The 24,121-nt window shown below is 48.5% G+C and overlaps 1 protein-coding gene across 1 annotated transcript in view; it reads right to left on the reverse strand.

Moving 5' to 3' along the window:
- The window catches only part of RAB2A (RAB2A, member RAS oncogene family), a 100,142-nt gene extending 87,695 nt beyond the window's left edge, over window positions 1–12,447 (reverse strand). Inside the window, exon 1 of the mRNA XM_040433442.1 lies at window positions 12,321–12,447. Within this exon, the coding sequence (XP_040289376.1) occupies window positions 12,321–12,366 (46 nt within the window). The 5' untranslated portion in view covers window positions 12,367–12,447. The remainder of the gene's footprint in view (window positions 1–12,320) is intronic.
- Between the last annotated feature and the right edge of the window lie 11,674 nt (window positions 12,448–24,121).

Consider the following 24,121-nt stretch of genomic DNA (forward strand, 5'->3'; position numbering starts at 1 on the left):
TAAAAAAATGGAAATCAAATTTTTTTTAACCCATGGAGGTCTGGATTTGGAGTCACACTCAAAATTAAAGTGGAAAAACACACTACAGGCTGATCCAACTTTGATGTAATGTCCTTAAAACAAGTCAAAATAAGGCTCAGTAGTGTGTGTGGCCTCCACGTGCCTATATGACCTCCCTACAACGCCTGTGCATGCTCCTGATGAGGTGGCGGACGGTCTCCTGAGGGATCTCCTCCCAGACCTGGACTAAAGCATCTGCCAACTCCTGGACAGTTGGTGGATAGAGCGAGACGTGATGTCCCAGATGTGCTCAATTGGATTCAGGTCTGGGGAACGGGCGGGCCAGTCCATAGCATCAATGCCTTCGTCTTGCAGGAACTGTTGACACACTCCACATGAGGTCTAGCATTGTCTTGCATTAGGAGGAACCCAGGGCCAACCGCACCAGCATATGGTCTCACAAGGGGTCTGAGGATCTCATCTCGGTACCTAATGGCAGTCAGGCTACCTCTGGTGAGCACATGGAGGGCTGTGCGGCCCTCCAAAGAAATGCCAACCCCACACCATTACTGACCCAATGCCAAACCGGTCATGCTGGAGGATGTTGCAGGCAGAACGTTCTCCACGGCGTCTCCAGACTCTGTCACGTCTGTCACATGTGCTCAGTGTGAACCTGCTTTCATCTGTGAAGAGCACAGGGCGCCAGTGGCGAATTTGCTAATCTTGGTGTTCTCTGGCAAATGCCAAACGTCCTGCACGGTGTTGGGCTGTAAGCACAACCCCCACCTGTGGACGTCGGGCCCTCATATCACCCTAATGGAGTCTGTTTCTGACCGTTTGAGCAGACACATGCACATTTGTGGCCTGCTGGAGGTCATTTTGCAGGGCTCTGGCAGTGCTCCTCCTGTTCCTCCTTGCACAAAGGCGGAGGTAGCGGTCCTGCTGCTGGGTTGTTGCCCTCCTACGGCCTCCTCCACATCTCCTGATGTATTGGCCTGTCTCCTGGTAGCGCCTCCATGCTCTGGACACTACGCTGACAGACACAGCAAACCTTCTTGCCACAGCTCGCATTGATGTGCCATCCTGGATAAGCTGCACTACCTGAGCCACTTGTGTGGGTTGTAGACTCCGTCTCATGCTACCACTAGAGTGAAAGCACCGCCAGCATTCAAAAGTGACCAAAACATCAGCCAGGAAGCATAGGAACTGAGAAGTGGTCTGTGGTCACCACCTGCAGAACCACTCCTTTATTGGGGGTGTCTTGCTAATTGCCTATAATTTCCACCTGTTGTCTATCCCATTTGCACAACAGCATGTGAAATTGATTGTCACTCAGTGTTGCTTCCTAAGTGGACAGTTTGATTTCACAGAAGTGTGATTGACTTGGAGTTACATTGTGTTGTTTAAGTGTTCCCTTTATTTTTTTGAGCAGTGTATATTGGACTGTACAGTTCTGGTTAAACTGCCATGTTGGCACTTTACAATAAATAAGTGGGTTTTGGTTTGCAATAAATTTTCTACGCCTGTTTTAATTGTCTAAACGTAAGACCGCTCGGAAGCTGGCTTACATTTACACTGGTGCTGGATGCGCAGAAGTTATGTAGAGGCCTGCGCCTGTTTATAACTTTGGTGGATTCCCCGCCAGATATAGGGGTTATATAAATGACCACTTTTCTCCATACCGTGCACAAAGTCTTGGATAAATATCGGCACCAGGCACACTCCGAGACCACATAAAACTAATCTCGCACGCTGCTCTTCTTTCATGCAGATCCCCACTGTTTCTCGCACTGCAGTCACAAATGAACGGCTACAACCTGCACAGCAGTGACTGGGGATGCGCAGCAGGAGGAACATTGGATCTCGGGAGCGGCGGTGTCCGGAACAGGAGAGGCAAGCTGTTTTATTGATCCGAGGTCCAATTGGGGGTCTGAGCTGAGCTGAATGGGGTCTTATTAACATTGGGGATCTGAGTTGAAATTTCTGACTGGGGGTCTGATTAATATTGGGGGGTCTAATTGGGGCTCTGAGCTGAGGGCTAATTAAAAAAATATATTTTTTCCATATTTTCCTCCTCTAAAACCTAGGTGCGTCTTATGGGCAGATGTGCCTTATAAGGTGAAAAACACGGTATTTGTCTTTTCTAAAACTTGATTCAAATAAATTCTGACAGTGTGCGGATAATTCTCGCCCTTTATTTTTGGAATAAGAATACTTTCTGATAACTCTTGCACTTTATAGGGGTTGTCCCATGAAAACAACTCATCCCCTATCCACAGAATAGGGAGTCTCTAATTGGTGGAAGTCCGACTGCTGAGACCCCCGCCGATCAGGGGGCCCGAGCGCCCTGTTTGAATGGAGCAGCAGACAACCATGCACTTCCGCCGCTCCATTCCACCATATGGAGCGGCTGTAGATAGCTGGGTACAAGCACTTAGCCATCTCTGGCAGCGTGTATGTATGACCGCTGCTCCTGGGGCCCCAGCAATCGGACCTCTACCAATCAGGCACTTATGTTCTAACCTGTGGATAGGGGATTCATTTTCTTCATGGAACCCCTTTAAGGGGATATTTACACATTATTAGGTCCAGAAACGTTAGCATATTATGAGAGTCAATGAAGTCCTCTTTTAGCGCCCTGACACCTTCTAAGATCATAGGTATTTTACGTATGTGCAGATCACTACTAATGCATCAGACGGTCCGGGTTATGACAAATGTCCGCTTGGAGCTGCTTGTGACCCAGTAGCCAGTACAATGCCACAAGTGTGACATTAGCGGAACCAGTAGGCAATGCCCTGAAGTCGGAAGACATCTTGTTGTTTAGCCCATGGCCTGAAGGCCTAGATGTTTTCTATTTCAGACAGTGTTCAGTCAGGGATTGTGGTGGCAGCGTGACAAGTCACATGAGCCCATCTGGAGTAAAGGCGGTTGTGCAACCAGCGAGCCTGAGAACATATACAGTCTTCTATTAGTATCAGCTATTCAAGGAGAGGAGGAAGCAAGAGGCATCTGCTCCTACGACTACACAGTACACTAAAGCCGGCCAGAGACGACCGCTATCCACATACATACATGCATGGTGTTCTCCCTGGAGAGAGGGGGTATGGGCCATTTTACACCAGCCCCATAGAGGTGAATGGAGAGGTGGCTATGCATGCAAGGTGCGCTCTCCGTTCACCAGAATGGGACTTCTAAAAACAGCCGAGCAGGTGTGACCTAAAGGCCAGTTCACACTGAGTTTCTTATGCCAACCCCAACTCAGAATTAGGCCTATTGCACACGACTGTATGGCTTTTTCAGTATTTTGCGGTCCGCAAAAAACGGATCCGCAAAAAAAAATGGAAGACGTCCGTGTGCATTCCATTTTTTGCGGAACGGAACAGCTGGCCCCTGATAGAACAGTACTATCCTTGTCTGTTACGCGGACAATAATAGGACATGTTCTATCTCTGAACCGAACGGAAAAACGGAAATGGAATGCATGTTCCGTTTTTTTTGGCGGACCCATTGAAATGAATGGTTCCGTATACGGAACACAAAAAGGTTTGTGTGCATGAGGCATTAACACGAAAAAAAAGCCTCATAGCTGCCTCCCATTCTTTTGAGTAGGAGGAAGTGACTGGCGCTTCTTTGTTTCAGCACACTAAAAAAGAAGCGTCCTGTCCTATCCTACTGCAACTTCCGTACCAGAACCAGCGCCAAAGAAAAAGGGGGTCAGTCAACACATCCCAAAGCGCAGGGGCACGTTGCTATGGCTGAGAACAACACTAAGACAAAACATGCAATAGCTCTCTGCAAACCAAATAGAGTACAAAATCATTTGCCAAGCATCTCTGACTTATAAGTATAGCACTTGCAATTATTATGCAATTTTGTACTTTATTTGGTTTGCAGAGAGCTGTTGCATTGCATGTTTTGTCTTACAGAACCAGCGCCAAGACCGTGGCCGGTGGCCATATACTGAAGCGGAGTAATCGGCGTGCAGACCCATAGCAAAAAGAGGAGGCTCAACCTCGGCCTTCCCAGACAAAATACCGCGAACGCCCCTAACTGTAGTACGGCACCAGGCGAGGAGGGCACTATAGGGACAATCCGAGAACGTGCTGCCATGCTGTACCAGCATTGTAGCCCCTTTCTTACAAGGACTGCCTGGTCCATCTCCATCATGGCGATATGCCTCTCTGTGGGCACTCGCACCCTGGAAGTACATGGAAGATATACTTATTGGACTGTAGTGTTCAGGATAAGTTGCCGTGTTGGCACTTTGCGATATATAAGTGGGTTTTGGGTTACAGTTTGGGCACTCGGGCTCTGAACGGTTCGCCACCACTGGATTCGGAGCTGTCTTTTTTTCTTATTTTGCACCTCAGTACATGGACCGTGTATTATGTGCAGAGTGAACATATGGACTAAGAATCAGTCCTGACACATGGAGTGGGAGTCTTACACGTGGTAGGATACGGTGGAAATACAGGTTTTTATGTAAACAGGCGCATCAGTCCACATCAGAGGCTTACACGCCGCCCGTCTGGAAACACCCGACCTAACCTGTTCACAACCAGAGAAGGGGAGAAGAATCCAGGGAGGACCCAAAATCGCAAATGGGCTTATCAAGGTTATTTAAAAATCAATGGCCTATCCGTAGCCCATCACCATTAGATCACTTGGTGTTCGACTCCCAGCACCCTGCCAAACAGCTGTTTGAAGGGGGTCACGGTATTTGGGCAGGCGCTGTAGCCCCTACAGCGTTAGCAGTACGAGCCCGTGTACAACCCAGTCCACACATGGTACTTCTCATAGCGGCTATTCTTGGGCAGCTCTTCTCATACAAGGATAACCCATTTCAAGGAGTTTCCTGGGCTCCTGAGGTTAATTACTAATATCAGGGGCCCAGAAGATCCTTTTAATGGAGTTTTCAGATTTTTTTTGTTTTATTTTTTTTTATTACTGTTGATCTATCCTCTGGAGAGGTCATCAGAATCTGATCGGCACCCCCGACGATCAGCTGTTTGAGAAGGTACAGGAACTTACAGTAGTGCCACAGTCTTCTCTCACCAAGCACAGCACTGTACACCGCATAGCGGCTGTGCTTGGTATCGCGCTCAGCCCCATTCACTTCTATGGGGCTTAGCTGCGCCTAGGCCATTTGACCAATGAGCGTGACGTCACATGGCCTAGGCCAAGCAACTAGAAGGCTGTGGCGCTACTGCGATGTGCCTTCTCAAACAGCTGCCTGGCAGGGAGTCCTGGGTGTCAGACCCCCAGCGATCAGATACTGATGACCAAGCACAGCCGCTATACAATGGTCGGAAGGGATGCAGGGCGTCAGACCTCTGGTAATCTGATACTGATGACCTACCCTGAGAATAAAATCATCAATATAGAAGACATGGAAAAGCCCTTTAAGTAAACAATAGATTAATAAGAGTGAACAGTTTTTGCTGAAAGTCAGTTTGTATTTCTTCAGCCATTTGTCATGTGAAAATATATATATGTCACTGTCAGCCAGGGGCTGGGGCACGGCGCAGGGGCAGCCTCCGCGGCGAGCGCAGGGGCAGCCTCCGCGGCGAGCTCACGGCGCCAGGATAAAGCACACTGTGGTGTCACAATAATAAGTAGAGTGATGTCACAGAGGTACAGAGATGGCGACACAGTGAAGTTATAGCACAGGGATAATTTGCGGAGCTTTTCGGTAGCCAATCAGCTGTTCCCAAGTAGTAAGGAAGCCAAAGGGACCTCACCAAATGACTCTTTAGCTTTGCTTCTTGGACACTCCTATGACAGGGGGGGTGGACACTGGCCAACAGATAAAGGTTGGCGAAACCCCTCAGGGGAGATCACTGTTGGAAAGATGACTGTTTGAAGGGATAGCCAAATTAGTGGAGACTGAAGAGGCCAGTTAGACCCATATGGCTCAGCAGTAACCTCGAGACACCAAAATCCAAAGACACAGATTAGCCCAATTAAAGACTAATGTACAGTACCACACTCCATGAAGGAGAAGAAAATTCAGAGCCCCGTCCCCAAGGACTGCTGACCGGTACGTCCAGTCCACTAGTAAGGACCAGCTGACATCACCAGTTGCTACAAAAAGCATTTACTGGACCCATCTGATGTGCACAGTATCAATACGCTCCAAACAGAAGAAAGGCCTAAGGCATTTACAGCTAGTGATCAACGAAAGAAAGTCATGTCCTATGTAAATGGAGAAAGTATGACAAAAAAACATCTGACCAACCTTCATAAAAAAATAATAATCTATACTTCCCATATACTGATTTTTTTGTGTACCTAATATCTTCAGTATCTCAGTGTGAACTCCATGTACTACACAGTGCAGGTTTATATGCAAGAAATGATGAAAGTTTTGTGCTGTTTTTATTGTGGATTTTCTGTTTATTTTGGCAACTGCGTTGAAGTCTATGGGGATAACCAGTCTACAGGTGTGGAGTCACAAACAACCCACATGCTGCAGATTATAAAATCCACGTGGCGCGGCAATATCTGCAAGGAAGAAAAAAAGCTAAGTGCTGGGTCTGTATTACATGGTGGTTTTGCCACATGACTATCTGCATGTAAATCAAATTGTTATCCACAGTTACCCTTAGGCCTCTTGCACACAACCGTACGGCTTTTTCAGTATTTTGCGGTCCGCAAAAAAACGGATCCACAAAAAATAGGGGTAAAGTCCGTGTGCATTCCGTTTTTTGCGGAACGGAACAGCCAGCTCCTAATAGAACAGTACTATGCTTGTCCGTTATGCGGACAATAATAGGACATGTTCTATGTTTGAACGGAACGGAAAGCATACGGAGTACCTTCTGTTTTTTTTTTGCGGATCCATTGAAATGAATGGTTCCGTATATTGAACACAAAAAAAACAGCGTAAATGGGGGGGGGGGGGGGGGGGGGGAGAACTGTGTGCAAGAGGCCTTACACTGCCAGGGTAGAGTATGGTCATTTTTCTAGTAAAGTAAAAGCTGAAATCAGAAAACCCAGTTTCTCTGTGATGCGGCATCACAGGGGGAGCAGCAGGTCCTGAAGCAGGAGCCGACCAAGCAGGACTCCCATCATTCAGCTAAGTGTTTCTCTTCCTCACTATTGACAGACAGATGCAGCACTTTCACAGCCTGCTGCCAAAGGGTGCTGGCCGAAAATGCTGCCACCTGCCATCTGCTTGTCCCTAGTGAGGAACAGAACACTTACCTGAATGATGCGACACTGTAGGACAGTAAGTCCTCCATGGTACACTCCATAACAGAGGAGCCGGGTTCTCACAGCCTGGTCTCATGAGATCAGGCTGTCTCTGCATCGCGCAGAGTGATGGCGCACACTGCGCAGAGCGGGGGTCTACCCCCCTTGGACCTAGGCTCCACATTTACATACTGTAACCCGGAAAGAATAAGTCGGCAATTGGGGAATTCTTGCCATATAAAGTATGTTCATTTTAAATATCGATTACAGATCCTCTCTAAAGAGGACCTTTCACCACTCCTGACATTCCCGTTTGCTTCATGCAACCGCCCTGTAACAACAATTCTGGAGCATCTATCCTTATGACTCTATGTTGTGCCATTCCTTTATTATTCCTACTAGAAGTTATGAATGAATTACTAGCAGTCTGCAGTAAGGGTACAGAGGGGAGGTAACCAGTTGGGGGGGGGAAGGGGGAGGGGTGTACCTGCAGAGTCCAAAAATGGCAGCACTGATTGGATAGAGTCAGACACACACCCCAACTGGTTACCTCCCCTCTGTACCCTTACTGCAGACTGCTAGCAATTCATTCATAACTTCTAGTAGAAATAATAAAGGAATGGCACAACATAGAGTCATAAGAATAGATGCTTCAGAATTATTACATGGGGAAGGCATGGAACTATTAAAACAGGCATGTCAGGATGTCAGGAGAGGGGACAGGTCCTCTTTAAAGGCGATGTACACCTTTGGGGGCACTTTTTATTATTATTATTATTATTGCACTGTACTCATTTTGAGCTAAAAATATTTTTTTAAATTGGTCTTTATTCAAAATATGGCTTCCTTTTTTTCTGTACAGAGCTGACATGCTCTAGAAGCACCCTTTGGATTTTCTGTCCTTTCCGTCATTTGGGGAGCTGCTGGCCTCCTTATTTCTGCTCTCTGACATTATAAACACTCATTATAACTCAGTTTTTATCTTACTGATAATGGTACTTTCACACTAGCGTTAAAGTTTTCCGGTATTGAGTTCCGTCCTATGGGCTTCAGTTTTGTCTCAATGCATTCTGAATGGAGAGAAATCTGTTCAGTATGCATCAGGATGTCCTCAGTTCAGTCCCTTTTACGGTAATTGGCCAGAGAAAATACTGCAGCTGCGGTATTTTCTCTGGCCAAAATTCCGGAACATTTCTATTTAAATGTATAAATGCCGGATCTGGATCCGATGCGCAGACCTTTAAATCTGTGAAAAAGATAAATACCGGATCCGTTTTTCCGGATGACACCGGAGAGACGGATCCGGTATTGAAATGCATTTATCAGACGGATCTGCATACGGATGCGGAAACAAATGATACCCGTTTGCATACGGATTTCTGGATCTGGCAGGCAGTTCCGGTAACGGATTCTTCTAACGCTAGTGTGAAAGTACCATAAGAAGGTTGCTAAATAAGTGTTTATGACCTCTCAGTAGTTTAGAGATAAGGGTTATTAGATGACGGCACAAAGTGAAAGTACCAGTCACACAGCTAGTAAAACAGTTAAGACTACTTTCACACTTGCGTTTGGTGCGGATCCGTCATGGACCTGCACAGACAGATCCGTTCAGATAATACAACCGCATGCATCAGTTCAGAACGGATCCGTTTGTATTATGTTTAACATAGAGACGGATCTGTCTTGAACACTATTGAAAGTCAATGGAGGACGGATCCGTTTTCTATTGTGCCAGATTGTGTCTTAGAAAACGGATCCGTCCCCATTGACCTACATTGTGTGTCAGAACAGATCCGTTTGGCCCCGCTCGTCAGACGGACACCTGCAAGCAGCGTTTTGGTGTCCGCCTCCAAAGCGGAATGAAGACTGAACTGATGCATTCTGAGCGGATCCTTTTCCATTCAGAATGCAAACTGATCCGTTTTGGACCGCTAGTGAGAGCCCTGAACGGATCTCACAAACGGAAAGACAAAGCACCAGAAAGTAGCCTAACCCTTGTGACAGAACAACTCAATATTTTTAATAACGGCCAATTGAATAAATGATTTTTAGACAAAAATGAGTAACATGCAATCGCAAACAAAAATTGCCTCCAAAGGTGCACATAGCCTTTAAAGGGGTTGTCCAGTTTCACGATACTGATAACCTATCCCCTATCATCGGTATCAGATTGGTGGGGTTGGACGCCGCGCACCCCATGATCATTTGAAGGTTTGAAGGGGCCACAGCAGGCAGAGAGCGCAGTGCTCACCCGAGTGCCACGGCCTCTTCATACAGCTGATCAGTGGGGGTGCTGGAAGATGGAGCCCCAACGGTCTGATATTGATGGGGACAGGTCATCAATACCATGAAACCAGACGACCTCTTTAAAGGGCTTTTTCAGGATTACGACCATTTTTACCGAGCTACCGGAGCATGCGGTACTGTTGAAAAACTCCCACTCACCTGCTCCTCACCGCTCTGGCTGGGTCATGTGACGCTTGGGGACTCCGTCCAGAAATAAACAGAACAGGGACTGGAAGATCATCGAACGGAGCTGCGGCGCTGGAACAGGGTGGTGGAGAGCAGGCGAGTGAGTCTGCTACGAGAGGCAAAAACAGCCAAAATCCTGGGAAACCCCTTTAAAGCCCAAAGTGCCTTCTGCTGGTACCTACCATGTTTATATCTCATGCCGTGGTGATGGGGATTTATCACCTGGGCATCTACAGGCTGGGGAGATGTAGGGTAGTCACCTTTGGGTGGCTACAACTCTTGCTAAGCAATTGACCAACATTATGGGCAAAGTCTAGCAGAGATAGCAAATGTATTAGCGCCTGAATGGGAACATGTCAGGGGGTCACTTAGAACTTCTCAGGTTACGAGGCTTGATGAAGACTCACTTATAACTACTGGGTGATAATTCGGAAACTCACCAATCCCCTGCCGTGAGGATTCCATGGTCACCTCGGTCACCTACCCGACTCATGGCTGCCAGCGATGAGCCGAGTGGTCACTTTCTGACAAGGGGGACCAGAAAGCAGAGATTGGCAGGGACCTGCAGAATGTTGGGGAGGGGGGCGCTCCTTTCCAACATGAAGTCTTCAGGATGGATTTATGTGCACCGTGGCTTCAGGGGTGACCGGTCCCCAAGTTGCATGTGATGCCATCTGGAAGTTTATACACCGGGGACCAGAAGGAGCGCAGAATGGAGCGGCAGGGAACAGAGGAGTGGATTTTTGTGGTAGACTTTGCAGGTCATCGGTATCTGATTGATGGGGTCCGACTCTGGGGACCCCGGTTAATCAGCTCTCAGAGAAGGCATTGGCACTCCTTGGGGCGCAGCGGCCTTCTTACATCTTACCCTAGGCCCGTGACGTCACGTTCATCGGTCGCGGGACAATTATCGGGAACAAGCGCTTGTAGAAATGTTCATTCCTGATCCTCGGCCCCTAATACATCCCTACAGTGGAGGGGCCTCACCCACCAGTGATTACTGTGGGGCACAGGCAATCGTAGCCGAGCCTTCAGAGTAAAGGCGTTATCCAGTGTTATAAACAGCCCCGTCCCCAAGTTATACTACTTCTGCTCAAACCCATTCTCTTCAGGGGAGCGGAGCAGCGATACCAGATACAACCCATGGACAGGGGTGGCACCGTGTTCTCAAGAAGGCCACCATGATTCTCTGATCCTGTACAATCCCTTTAGTTGGCCATAGACATCACCTAACCCTGCAGATTTCCACCAACCAGCTGGTGTGCATGGGGGTGTGCCACCTGTGCCCCAAAGGTAGATGCACGGAAAAAACTAAAAGAAACCTAACATGTCCGCTACTTTGTTCTCAAGCCGCCACCAGAGATGCCAGTCAGTGGCCCGCCGAGCGCACACATGCATGCTCAGCCGAGTGCACTGCGTGGAGGGATAGCTGTGGCCCCAATGACAGTTCTAAGGGGCACAACCAGGACCCTGTATTACACACATCATCGGATAACGGTCTCCCTTAGTCCAAGGCGCTGACTAGGCCGCAGTGACGGTGCAACCATAGCGGTCCCAGGTCACATGACTAGAGACACAACACTGCGACCTAGTCAGGGTGGGGCCAGGTGAAGACAGAAGCACAATGCCCTGGATGGGGCCAGGTGAAGACAGAAGCACAATGCCCTGGATGGGGCCAGGTGAAGACAGAAGCACAATGCCCTGGATGGGGCCAGGTGAAGACAGAAGCACAATGCCCTGGATGGGGCCAGGTGAAGACAGAAGCACAATGCCCTGGATGGGGCCAGGTGAAGACAGAAGCACAATGCCCTGGATGGGGCCAGGTGAAGACAGAAGCACAATGCCCTGAATGGGGCCAGGTGAAGACAGAAGCACAATGCCCTGGATGGGGCCAGGTGAAGACAGAAGCACAATGCCCTGGATGGGGCCAGGTGAAGACAGAAGCACAATGCCCTGGATGGGGCCAGGTGAAGACAGAAGCACAATGCCCTGGATGGGGCCAGGTGAAGACAGAAGCACAATGCCATGGATGGGGCCAGGTGAAGACAGAAGCACAATGCCATGGATGGTGCCAGGTGAAGACAGAAGCACAAGGCCATGGATGGTGCCAGGTGAAGACAGAAGCACAAGGCCATGGATGGGGCCAGGTGAAGACAGAAGCACAAGGCCATGGATGGTGCCAGGTGAAGACAGAAGCACAAGGCCATGGATGGTGCCAGGTGAAGACAGAAGCACAAGGCCATGGATGGGGCCAGGTGAAGACAGAAGCACAAGGCCATGATGTGTCCCTTACAGGTTCACAGCCCTGCTTAAGGACAATAGGCTCCTGGACGATGTCAGAGGCAATAACTGTCCTGCTGGGTAGTGACAACTGACAACCATACTCCCGGCATGCCAGTTCCAGCTGGAGGAGGCAGGTGCCCCCCAGACCACCCAGGCCCGGTCACGTCAGCCTGCAGTCACACACGACCCGGGCCCTGGCACTGCTCGCATCCACCACGTCAACCACTCCAACACTGCGGAAATGGGCAGACCGGCCGGCCCCGCCCGCACTGCCCCGTGACACGGCCCCGCAGCCGTACCCGCCACGTCCTAAGCGCGCCGATACCGCACACGGCACCGCCACCCGCACACCCCGCGCCGCTTCTTACCGGTGTCACCGATGATAATGTATTTGAAGAGATAAGCGTACGCCATGTCCGGATGATCTGTGCCTCTTCGTCACTGCTACTAACGGCCGCGCTGACGTAATCACGGGCTCGTCCACGACAGCCCTCGTCAGCGTGACCGAACGCGCATGCGCTGTCAGGGCTTCCCTGGTTCCCCACAGTTGTGGTATAGAAGATACTATTAGTAGCGCGTCATTGGTGATGGGGAGAGGAGACGTTCTGTGGGGTGGATACTGCCCACCCAGGCAGGAGAAGGCCGAGAAAATGGCGCTCCTCGGGCCTGATGGTGTACTTTATTACACATTATAATGGATATAATAATAATAACATCTGTAAAGCGCTTTTCTCTCATAGGACTCAAAGCGCATATAAATGGTATATAAATGGGAATGAGTATTAGGGGTAGGCAACATAGGCTATTGCCTAGGGCACCTCTGAGGGTGGGCGCAAATTAAGCATTAAAGGGCTCCTGTCACCCCCCAAACAGTAATTTTCCACATTGGACTTAATATATTTGCTAATGTACGCAGAGTCCATATACACCCCTCTTACCTCTGGCTGTGCTTTAAATTCTTAAAAAATAGTACTTTTGTGATATGCAAATTTCTCCACTACCAGCAAGTTGGGCGGTTACTTCCTGGTAGCCGCCGCATCCTCGGTCTAAAAAAACGCCCCCTCCTCCACTTGATTGACAGGGCCAGCGAGCGCTCTCCTCCTCTCGCTGGCCCTCTCTGCCCATAAAATCCTGCGCCATACCGGTCCTCATTCGGCGCAGGCGCTCTGAGAGAAGGACGTTCGCTTGCCCGCTCCTTCCTCAGTGCGCCGATGACGTCAGCCCTACACCCGGAAAAGAAGCATCGCTGAAAATTGCTGTTTGGGGGGTGACAGAAGGCCTTTAAAAAGGAAAAGGAATATATATCTATATACACACAGTGATAAATCTGATGACTGGGCGGCAAGGGAAGTGTTGCAATCTGAGAAACCCTTGCAGTGTGTTGGCGAGCGTTATCATTATCCTACTGAAAAATACCAGCTGGAAGCCCTGCCATGAGAGGAGCACATGTGGCCGCAGGATGTCCTGCACATATCGCTGAGCTGTTAGGGTACGACCAAACGGTGCGCTCGTGATCCCCTCAATACCGTGCACCCATCAACAATTCAAACCGCCTATGCAATGCAGGCTTCGTTAGTTCTATATCAGGCAGCTGCATCCTATTTGGCTGTACGGTTCTTGAACAGATCGCGTGGTTGTACCTTTAGTGTCCCTCTTATCACTACTAGGGGTGACCGACTGTCGTATGCGATGGCTCCCAGATCATCACACCAGCAGTTGGGGCAGTGTGTCGCTCCACAGCTAAGGCAGGGTGGAAATACCAAACCTGACTGTCGTGGGATCCCAAACCGAACCTGGATTTGTGGCTAAAGTCGTTATGGTTCCAATCTGTAGCAGTCCAGGCTTCTCATTCACAACACCACTGCAAACGAAGATGAAGTGACAGTGGCTGGCTGTCAATGCCAGGAGACGTAATGGTCACTATAGCACCAAATTTCTTTCCACTCAGTGCCAGGCCTGGGCAGAGACAGGGGTGTGTAATGAAGGGGCCACCTGTGTCTGGATGGTGGACAACGAAATTGTGGGAGCACCTCTTTACTGGTGGACTGTCTGGGCCTGTTCGCCATGTGTGCCCTCACGTAACCACTATTCCTAACAGGTCAGGACAGCCTAGATGGTGGGCAGTTTATCAAAATTATCATCCTGCTTCTCTCAGTCCTATGATGTGTTGCCTCTCAAAGTCTGTCAACTGAGCAAAATGTCTTTGAGGGTATCATAGAGGGAGGTCTAGTAGTCAACGATCTCTCACCAAGAAGTACACTACCCAAAAGGAGCCTCTGAGAGCCTCTTTATAGGAAGCTGGGAAAGCACTTTTACGCAAGACCTAGCGTCTAATCAGACCACACTGTAATTACTTACATATCTCCCTGAGACATAAGGATGATCCCGCACATTAAGGTTTTTTGCTGCAGTTTTTGAAGCCAAAACCAGGAGTGGTGGGGGTCCTTTATACATTCTCTCCTTTTACGATCCACTCCTGAGTTTGGCTTCAAAAACAGCATAAAAAAACCTGACCATATCTTAGCACCCTTACTGCATGCCAAGTATATACACGGGCGAACCGGCAGCCTGTAGCTCATGAAGGAAGTCACATGTCATGAGCTGGCATGGTGGGTGTAGAAGGTGTGTGATAGGCTTTCTGCACACATATCCCTCGTTGCTGTCATGGGTATAAGACTTCCAAGTACTATGGCCACCTAATTCCCCAGACTTAGGCCCCCTGCACACGAACGGGTGCGCCCCGTGGTCGTGCTGCGGCCCGCAAAATGGGTCCATCACTTGAATGGGTCCGCGATCCGGCCGTTCCGCAAAAAGATAGGACATGTTCTATCTTTTTGCGGAACGGAAGTACGGGACGAAACCCCACGGAGGCACTCCCGCAGTCTTCACAGCGCACTAGGCTGAATGCTAGTGCGCATGTGCAGGACCGCCGGCCGCTCTCTGTATTGTACAGGCTTCTATGTGAAGCCTGTACTGACTCCTGCACAGCGCGATGTAAGCGCTGTGCAGGAGTGACAGCATAGCGATCAGCCACAGAGGCTGATCGCTATGCTGTGGATCTCACTGGGGGCACTGACTGGCAAATGGAGGGGCACTGTGGAATTGTGGATGGCTCTCTGGGGCACTGGATTTCACTGGGGCACAGTGGATGACACATGGGGGCAATGGATGGCACAAGGGGATCAATGGAGGGCACAAAGGGGGGCAATAGATGGCACAAGGGGGGCCATTGATGGCAAAAAAGGCCATAGTGGGGGTACTGGGTGGTACTAGGGGGGCACTGGATTGCACTGTTATGGGGCACAGTGGATGTCACTGTTATGGGAGCAATGTGGACTTCACTGTTATGGGGGCACTGTGGATGTCACTGTTATAAGGGCACTGTGGATGTCACTGTTATGGGAGCAATGTGGATGTCACTGTTATGGGGGCACTGTGGATGTCACTGTTATGGGGGCACTGTGGATGTCACTTTTATGGGGGCACTGTGGATGTCACTGTTATGGGGGCACTGTGGATGTCACTGTTATGGGACACTGTGGATGTCACTGTTGTGGAGGCACTGTGGATGTCACTGTTATGGGGGCACTGTGGATGTCACTGTTATGGGGGCACTGTGGATGTCACTATTATGGGGGCACTGTGGATGTCACTGTTATGGGGGCACTGTGGATGTCACTGTTATGGGGGCACTGTGGATGTCATTGTTATGGGAGCAATGTGGATGTCATTGTTATGGGGGCACTGTGGATGTCACTATTATGGGAGCACTGTGGATGTCACTGTTACATAGTTACCTAGTTAATACAGTTGAAAAAAGACAAACGTCCATCAAGTTCAACCAAGGGATAGGTGGGGACACAAATCCCAGAAGGAAGTGAGACTCAGATTTCTACATGTTTTCATAAGCATTTGTTTTTTACTTTTAAGAATTTATCTAAACCCTTTTTGAAACTGTCCACTGTTCCTGCTGTGACCACGTCCTGAGGAAGTCTATTCCACAGATTCGCAGTTCTTACAGTAAAGAATCTTTGACTCTTCTGGAGACTGAACTTTTTCTTCATCGGTCGGAGGCAGAGCCCCCTTGTCATTTGAGCACATTTTACATGGAACAGCTTTTCGCCGTATTTTTTTGTATGGCCCATTTATATATTTGTACAGGTTAATCATGTCCCCCCTTAGACATCTCTTCTCAAGACTAAATAAATTCAATTCTTTTAAAGGGCTTCTGTCACCCCACTAAAGTCTTTTTTTTTTTTTGGGCTAGTTAAATTACTTATCCTGCGATATATGAAAATATAATGGTGTTACTTACTTTGATTCAGCAGTTTCTTCTAAAAACGAACTTTTATAATATGTAAATTAGGTCTCTACCAGCAAGTAGGGCGGCTACTTGCTGGTAGCAGCTGCAGAAAACCGCCCCCTCGTCGTGTTGATTGACAGGGCCAGCCGGGATCTCCTCCTCCGGCTCACCCTGTCGGCATTTCAAAAATCGCGCGCCTGTGTTCATTCGGCGCATGCGCTCTGAGATGAGGAGGCTCCGAAATAGAAGACGTCATCGGCGCAGGCGCACTGAGGGAGTTCTGAGGAGGCGAGCCTCCTCATCTCAGAGCGCCTGCGCCGAATGAACACAGGCGCGCGATTTTTGAAATGCCGACAGGGCTGGCCGGAGGAGGAGATCCCGGCTGGCCCTGTCAATCAACACGACGAGGGGGCGGTTTTCTGCAGCTGCTACCAGCAAGTAGCCGCCCTACTTGCTGGTAGAGACCTAATTTACATATTATAAAAGTTCGTTTTTAGAAGAAACTGCTGAATCAAAGTAAGTAACACCATTATATTTTCATATATCGCAATATAAGTAATTTAAATAGCCCAAAAAAAAAAAAAAGACTTTAGTGGGGTGACAGAAGCCCTTTAATCTTTCTTCAGAACTAAGACCCTCCATGCCCCTTTTAGTTTAGTCGCTCTCCTCTGTACTTTTTCCAGCTGCAGTGCGTCCTTTCTATGGACTTATGCCCAGAACTGAACTGCATATTCCAGATGAGGCCGCACCAACTACTTGTAAAGTGGTAAAATTACATCCCTGCCTCGGGAGTCCATGCCTCGTTTAATGCATGACAATATCCTGGTGGCCTTAAAAGCAGCTGATTGACATTGCAAGCTGTCATTTAATCTACCATCCACAAGGACACCCAAATCCTTCTCTACAAGTGACTCTCCCAGTGCTACATCCCCTAGGACAGTGATGGCGAACCTATGGCATGGGTGCCAGAGGCGGCACTCAGAGGCCCCTCTGTGGGCACCCGCACCCTGGAAAAAGTCTATGGTGTACCAATATGCCTTAGACGTTTCCTGCAATTCATGAGGGGGGGAACTGTTATGGGGGATCTGTGGATGGCACTGTTATGGGGGGTGATCTGTGGATGGCACTGTTCTGTGGGGGGGTGATCTGTGGATGACAGTGTTATGGGGGGTGATCTGTGGATGGCACTGTTATGGGGGGGTGATCTGTGGATGGCACTGTTATGGGGGGGGTGATCTGTGGATGGCACTGTTATGGGGGGGTGATCTGTGGATGGCACTGTTATGATGGGGGGGTGATCTGTGGATGGCACTGTTATGATGGGGGGGTGATCTGTGGATGGCACTGTTATGGAGGGGGATCTGTGGATGGCACTGTTATGGGGGGTGGATCTGTGGATGGCACTGCTATATATGTGTCACCCACAGGTCCCCCACCCCATAACAGTGCCATCCACATATCCCCCACCCCCTAATAGTGGCATCCACAGATCACCCCCCATAACAGTGCCATCCACAGATCACCCCCCCATAACAGTGCCATCCACAGATCTCCCCCCCCCCCTATAACAGTGCCATCCACATATCCCCCACCCCATAATAGTGGCATCCACAGATGCCCTAATAACCTGTGGGAGGGGCCGGTATCATGCAAATGCGGCGGGGCCTGTGCGGTCACTGTACTCTGGCCCCACCACTCACTCACTGCTTTATTGTCTAAACATTTTATAATAATAGCTTTCATTGAAGTTCCGATCCCCAGCCCCATCTGTACTACTTACTAAATGTCCTGTAGCAGGCAGAGCAGGGCGGGCGGGCGGCCGGAACTCACTGACGTCACACAGCCCGTCTGCATAGCCCGTCTCCCCTTTTTTTATAGGAGACGGATGGCCCTTAGCAACGCTCTTTTGAAGAGTGCTGCTAAGGGCCATTTCAGCCCCAGTTTTCTACCAAAAATAAACGTTTTGGCTAAATAAAGTCTATTGCAAAATTGTTACCTATCACTTGCCCTACACTTTAGCAAAAGAATAAATAAATATGACAGTTATCCTTTAAGCGTCTATGAGGGACAGTATCAAAAGCCTTTGCAAAATCCAGAAACACTACATCCACAGCCGCCCCTCTGTCCAGGTTACTACTCACCTCCTCATAAAAACAAATCAGGTTAGTCTGACAACTTCTGTCCTTGGTAAACCCATGCTGGTTATCACTTATAATATTATTTATAGTCACATACTCCGGTATATAGTCCCTTAAGAGTCCTTCAAACATTTTTCCCACAACAGAAGTTAAACTAACTGGTCTATAATTACCTGTGAAGGACCTTGATCCTTTTTTGAATATGGGCACCACGTTTGCCTTGCGCCAATCACTTGGCACTGTACCAGTACCTAGAGAATCCTTAAAAATTATAAACAGAGGCACAGCAATGACTGAACAGAGGTCTTTAAGGACTCTTGGGTGTAATCCATCTGGACCCAGAGTTTTGTTCACATTTACCCTATTTAACTTCTCTTGGACCATATCTACAGTTAGCCAATTGAGTATATCACTGGATGTACTAACAGCCCCAGCACCACAGATATCAGCTCCTTTCTCTTCTTTTGTATATACAGAGCTAAAAAACCTATTTAGGAACTCTGCCCTTTCCTTATCTTCAGTGACTACCCCCCCTCCTCCTTTACCATTATTTAGGGGACCTACCTGCTCAGACCTTTTTGGGATTTATTTTTCTTTCTTTTGCTACCTGCTGTTCGTTTTGTATCTTTGCTAATTTTATCTCCTTTTTGCAGATTTTATTAAGCCCTTTGTAATCTTCAAACGCTACAGCTGACCCCTCAGATTTGTATTTTTTAAATGCCCTCTTTTTTTCTTTTATTGCTCTTTTTACAGTAGCTGTAAGCCATGGGGGGTTTAATTTTAACAGTTTATACTTGTTACCTAAAGGGATAAAAAAAAATTAGTGCAATTACTTGATGTGGATTTGAAGCTCTCCCATTTACCCTCTGTATTATTATGTGACAGTAGATGCTCCCTGTTATGGGACGCACTGTGGATGTCACTGTTATGGACGCACTGTGGATGTCACTGTTATTGGGGAGCTGTGGATGTCACTGTTATGGGCTCACTGTGGATGTTACTGTTATGGGGGCACTGTGGATGTCATTTTTATGGGGGCACTGTGGATGTCACTGTTATGGGGGCACTGTGGATGTCACTGTTATGGGGGCACTGTGGATGTCACTGTTATGGGGGCACTGTGGATGTCACTGTCATGGACTCACTGTGGATGTCACTGTTATGGGGGCACTGTGGATGTCATTGTTATGGGGGCACTGTGGATGTCACTGTTATGGGGCAATGTGGATGTGATTGTTATGGGGCACTGTGGATGTCACTGTTATGGGGGCACTGTGGACGTCGCTGTTATCGGGGAGCTGTGGACGTCACTGTTATGGGGGAGCTGTGGATGTCACTGTTATGGACTCACTGTAGATGTCACTGTGATGGGGGCACTGTGGATGTCACTGTTATGGGGCACTGTGGACGTCACTGTTATGGGGGAGCTGTGAACGTCACTATTATGGGGGAGCTGTGGATGTCACTGTTATGGGGGCGCTCTGGATGTCACTGTCATGGACTCACTGTGGATGTCACTGTTATGGGGGCACTGTGGATGTCATTGTTATGGGGGCACTGTGAATGTCACTGTTATGGGGGCAATGTGGATGTGATTGTTATGGGGCACTGTGGATGTCACTGTTATGGACTCACTGTAGATGTCACTGTGATGGGGGCACTGTGGATGTCATTGTTATGGGGCACTGTGGATGTCACTGTTATGGGGCACTGTGGACGTCACTGTTATGGGGGAGCTGTGGACGTCACTATTATGGGGGAGCAGTGGATGTCACTGTTATGAACTCACTGTGGATGTCACTATTATGAGGGCACTGTGGAAGTCACTGTTATGGGGCACTGTGGACATCACTGTTATGGGGGAGCTGTGGATGTCACTGTTATGGGGAAGCTGTGGATGTCACTGTTATGGACTCACTGTGGATGTCACTGTTATGGGGCACTGTGGATGTCATTGTTATGGGGGCACTGTGGATGTCACTGTTATGGGAGCAATGTGGATGTCATTGTTATGGGGGCACTGTGGATGTCATTGTTATGGGGGCACTGTGGATGTCACTGTTATGGGGCACTGTGGATGTCACTGTTATGGGAGCAATGTGGATGTCACTGTTATGGGGGCACTGTGGATGTCACTGTTATGGGAGCAATGTGGATGTCACTGTTATGCCAAGGCCAATAAGATAATGGGTTGCATCAAAAGGGGCATAGATGCCCGTGATGAGAACATATTCCTACTACTTTACAAATCATTAGTCAGACCACACATGGAGTACTGTGTACAGTTCTGGGCTCCAGTGAACAAGGCAGGCATAGCAGAGCTGGAGAGGGTCCAGAGGAGGGCAACTAAAGTAATAACTGGAATGGGCAACTACAGTACCCTGAAAGATGATCAAAATTAGGGTTATTCTCGTTAGAAAAAAGACGACTGAGCGGAGATCTAATTACTATATATAAATATATCAGGGGTCAGTACAGAGATCTATCCCATCATCTATTTATCCCCAGGACTGTGACGAGGGGACATCCGTCTGGAGGAAAGAAGGTTTGTACACAAACATAGAAGAGGATTCTTTACGGTAAGAGCAGTGAGACTATGGAACTCTCTGCCTGAGGAGGTGGTGATAGTGAGTACAATAAAGGAATTCAAGAGGGGCCTGGATGTATTTCTGGAGTGTAATAATATTACAGGCTATAGCTACTAGAGAGGGGTCGTTGATCCAGGGAGTTATTCTGATTGCCTGATTGGAGTCAGGAAGGAATTTTTTATTCCCCTAAAGTGGGGAAAATTGGCTTCTACCTCACAGTTTTTTTTTGCCTTCCTCTGGATCAACTTGCAGGATAACAGGCCGGACTGGATGGACAAATGTCTTTTTTCGGCCTTATGTACTATGTTACTATGTTACTGTTATGGGGGCACTGTGGATGTCACTGTTATGGACTCACTGTGGATGTCACTGTTATGGGGGCACTGTGGATGTCACTGTTATGGAGGCACTGTGGATGTCACTGTTATGGGGGCACTCTGGATGTCATTGTTATGGGGACACTGTGGATTTTACTGTTATGGGGGCACTGTGGATATCACTGTTATGGGGGCACTGTGGATATCACTGTTATGGACGCACTGTGGATGTCACTGTTATGGGGGCACTGTGGATGTCATTGTTATGGGCTCACTGTGGATGTTACTGTTATGGGGGCACTGTGGATATCACTGTTATGGACGCACTGTAGATGTCACTGTTATGGGGGCACTGTGGATATCACTGTTATGGGCTCACTGTGGATGTTACTGTTATGGGGGCACTGTGGATGTCATTGTTATGGGGCACTGTGGATGTCACTGTTATGGGGCACTGTGACGTCACTGTTATGGAGGAGCTATGGATGTCACTGTTATGGAGGAGCTGTGGATGTCACTGTTATGGGGGAGCTGTGGATGTCATTGTTATGGGAGCTGAGTATAAGTGATAGGGCTCATGCACAGAACCATATCCGTTTTGCAGTCTGCAAGTCGCAGATCTACTAAATAAGGTTACTGTCCTTGTGCGATTCACATTTTCTTGCAGTCCTATTGAGTTTTATGGGTTTTAGATCTGCATTATGAGGACCAGAATAGGACATGTTCCATCTTTCGCAGAACTGAGATACGGTTGTGGAAAGCACATGGACGTCATCAGTGTGTTTTTTACATCCGTATATCCGTTCCAGTAAAGACAGAACATGTCCTATTCTGGTCCTCAAAATGAGGACCTCAAATCCATGGAACTCAGTGGGACTGCAAAAAATGTGGATCGCAAAATGGATATGGTCGTGTGCACACTCTGGAGATGGTGAGGGCAGAGCCTGTGGACGGTCAGTGATGGGATTAGATACACAGCTCAGCAGGCTGTATCACACAGGATAGGATTAGATACAGGCGTGCTTGCTGCTTCCAGCTGTTTATCACACTCTGGAGATGGTGAGGGCAGAGCCTGTGGACGGTCAGTGATGGGATTAGATACACAGCTCAGAAGGCTGTATCACACAGGGTAGTATTAGATACAGATGTGTTTGGATGTGCTTGCTGCTTCCAGCTGTTTATTACACTCTGGAGATGGTGAGGGCAGAGCCTGTGGACGGTCAGTGATGGGATTAGATACACAGCTCAGCAGGCTGTATCACACAGGATAGGATTAGATACAGGTGTGTTTGGGTGTGCTTGCTGCTTCCAGCTGTTTATCACACTCTGGAGATGGTGAGGGCAGAGCCTGTGGACGGTCAGTGATGGGATTAGATACACAGCTCAGAAGGCTGTATCACACAGGATAGGATTAGATACAGATGTGTTTGGATGTGCTTGCTGCTTCCAGCTGTTTATCACACTCTGGAGATGGTGAGGGCAGAGCCTGTGGATGGTCAGTGATGGGATTAGATACACAGCTCAGCAGGCTGTATCACACAGGATAGGATTAGATACAGATGTGTTTGGCTGTGCTTGCTGCTTCCAGCTGTTTATCACACTCTGGAGATGGTGAGGGCAGAGCCTGTGGACGGTCAGTGATGGGATTAGATACACAGCTCAGCAGGCTGTATCACACAGGATAGGATTAGATACAGATGTGTTTGGATGTGCTTGCTGCTTCCAGCTGTTTACCACACTCTGGAGATGGTGAGGGCAGAGCCTGTGGATGGTCAGTGATGGGATTAGATACACAGCTCAGAAGGCTGTATCACACAGGATAGGACTGCTGGTATTTAGGAGAGGGAAAAGGAGAGCTAAGAACCGGGCCGGCACCTCTGCCTACCTGAAGCTCCCTTTACTTAAAACTGCCCCAATAATAAACACGCAGGACAACAGGTAACCTTTTAGCTGGGTGATGATCGGCCACAGCTTATTTATTTTATGCGGCAAAACCAAATAACATCTTGGAGCGGTATGCGGGCAAGTACGCCATCAGCCATTTCCAACACTCCGCTGTATCAATTGCCGCCAGCTGTGACTTCATTTCTCAAATCAAACCGCCCTTCTTAAAAGAGAAGACAATGTAAATAACTTAAAACACGGTAAAAGGTTTAACATCTTCTTAAACTAAACCTTATATCATCGTCATTCCTTTCACCTTCCTTTATCTCATCTCTTTCCTTTTTTTTTATTTTTTTTTTATTTTTTATTTTTTTTTAACAGAAAACTAAGGAAACTCCCCGCTGAGATACCCATTCAAGGGCGGGAGGGTGGGCAACTCGGCTTCCGCTGCAAAGAGGAAGTGCAGCAGCCGGGGAGGGGGTTATATACCCTGCTAGAGGGAGGAGACATCACTTACTCGTCCCCCAGTGACGTGCCAACATAACTCCCTTAACCCCTCAGGCACCAGAAAGCAACCGGCAAGGTGCTGCATCTACCCACGGCTAGGAAGGGGAAAAGGGGGGGACCACCAGTCCCTAAGCACCCTCCCTAGAAGTCGGGCGCTTGCCAGACTGCTGGTATTTAGGAGAGGGCAAAGGAGAGCTAAGAACCGGGCCGGCACCTCGGCCTACCTGAAGCTCCCTTTACTTAAAACTGCCCAAATAATAAACACGCAGGACAACAGGTAACCTTTTAGCTGGGTGATGATCGGCCACAGCTTATTTATTTTATGCGGCAAAACCAAATAACATCTTGGAGCGGTATGCCAACCGCCGGTCTCCCGGCGGGCAAGTACGCCATCAGCCATTTCCAACACTCCGCTGTATCAATTGCACCCAC

This window comes from Bufo bufo, chromosome 5 (genome assembly GCF_905171765.1).
Source record: "Bufo bufo chromosome 5, aBufBuf1.1, whole genome shotgun sequence".
In the NCBI taxonomy this organism is placed as follows: domain Eukaryota; kingdom Metazoa; phylum Chordata; class Amphibia; order Anura; family Bufonidae; genus Bufo; species Bufo bufo.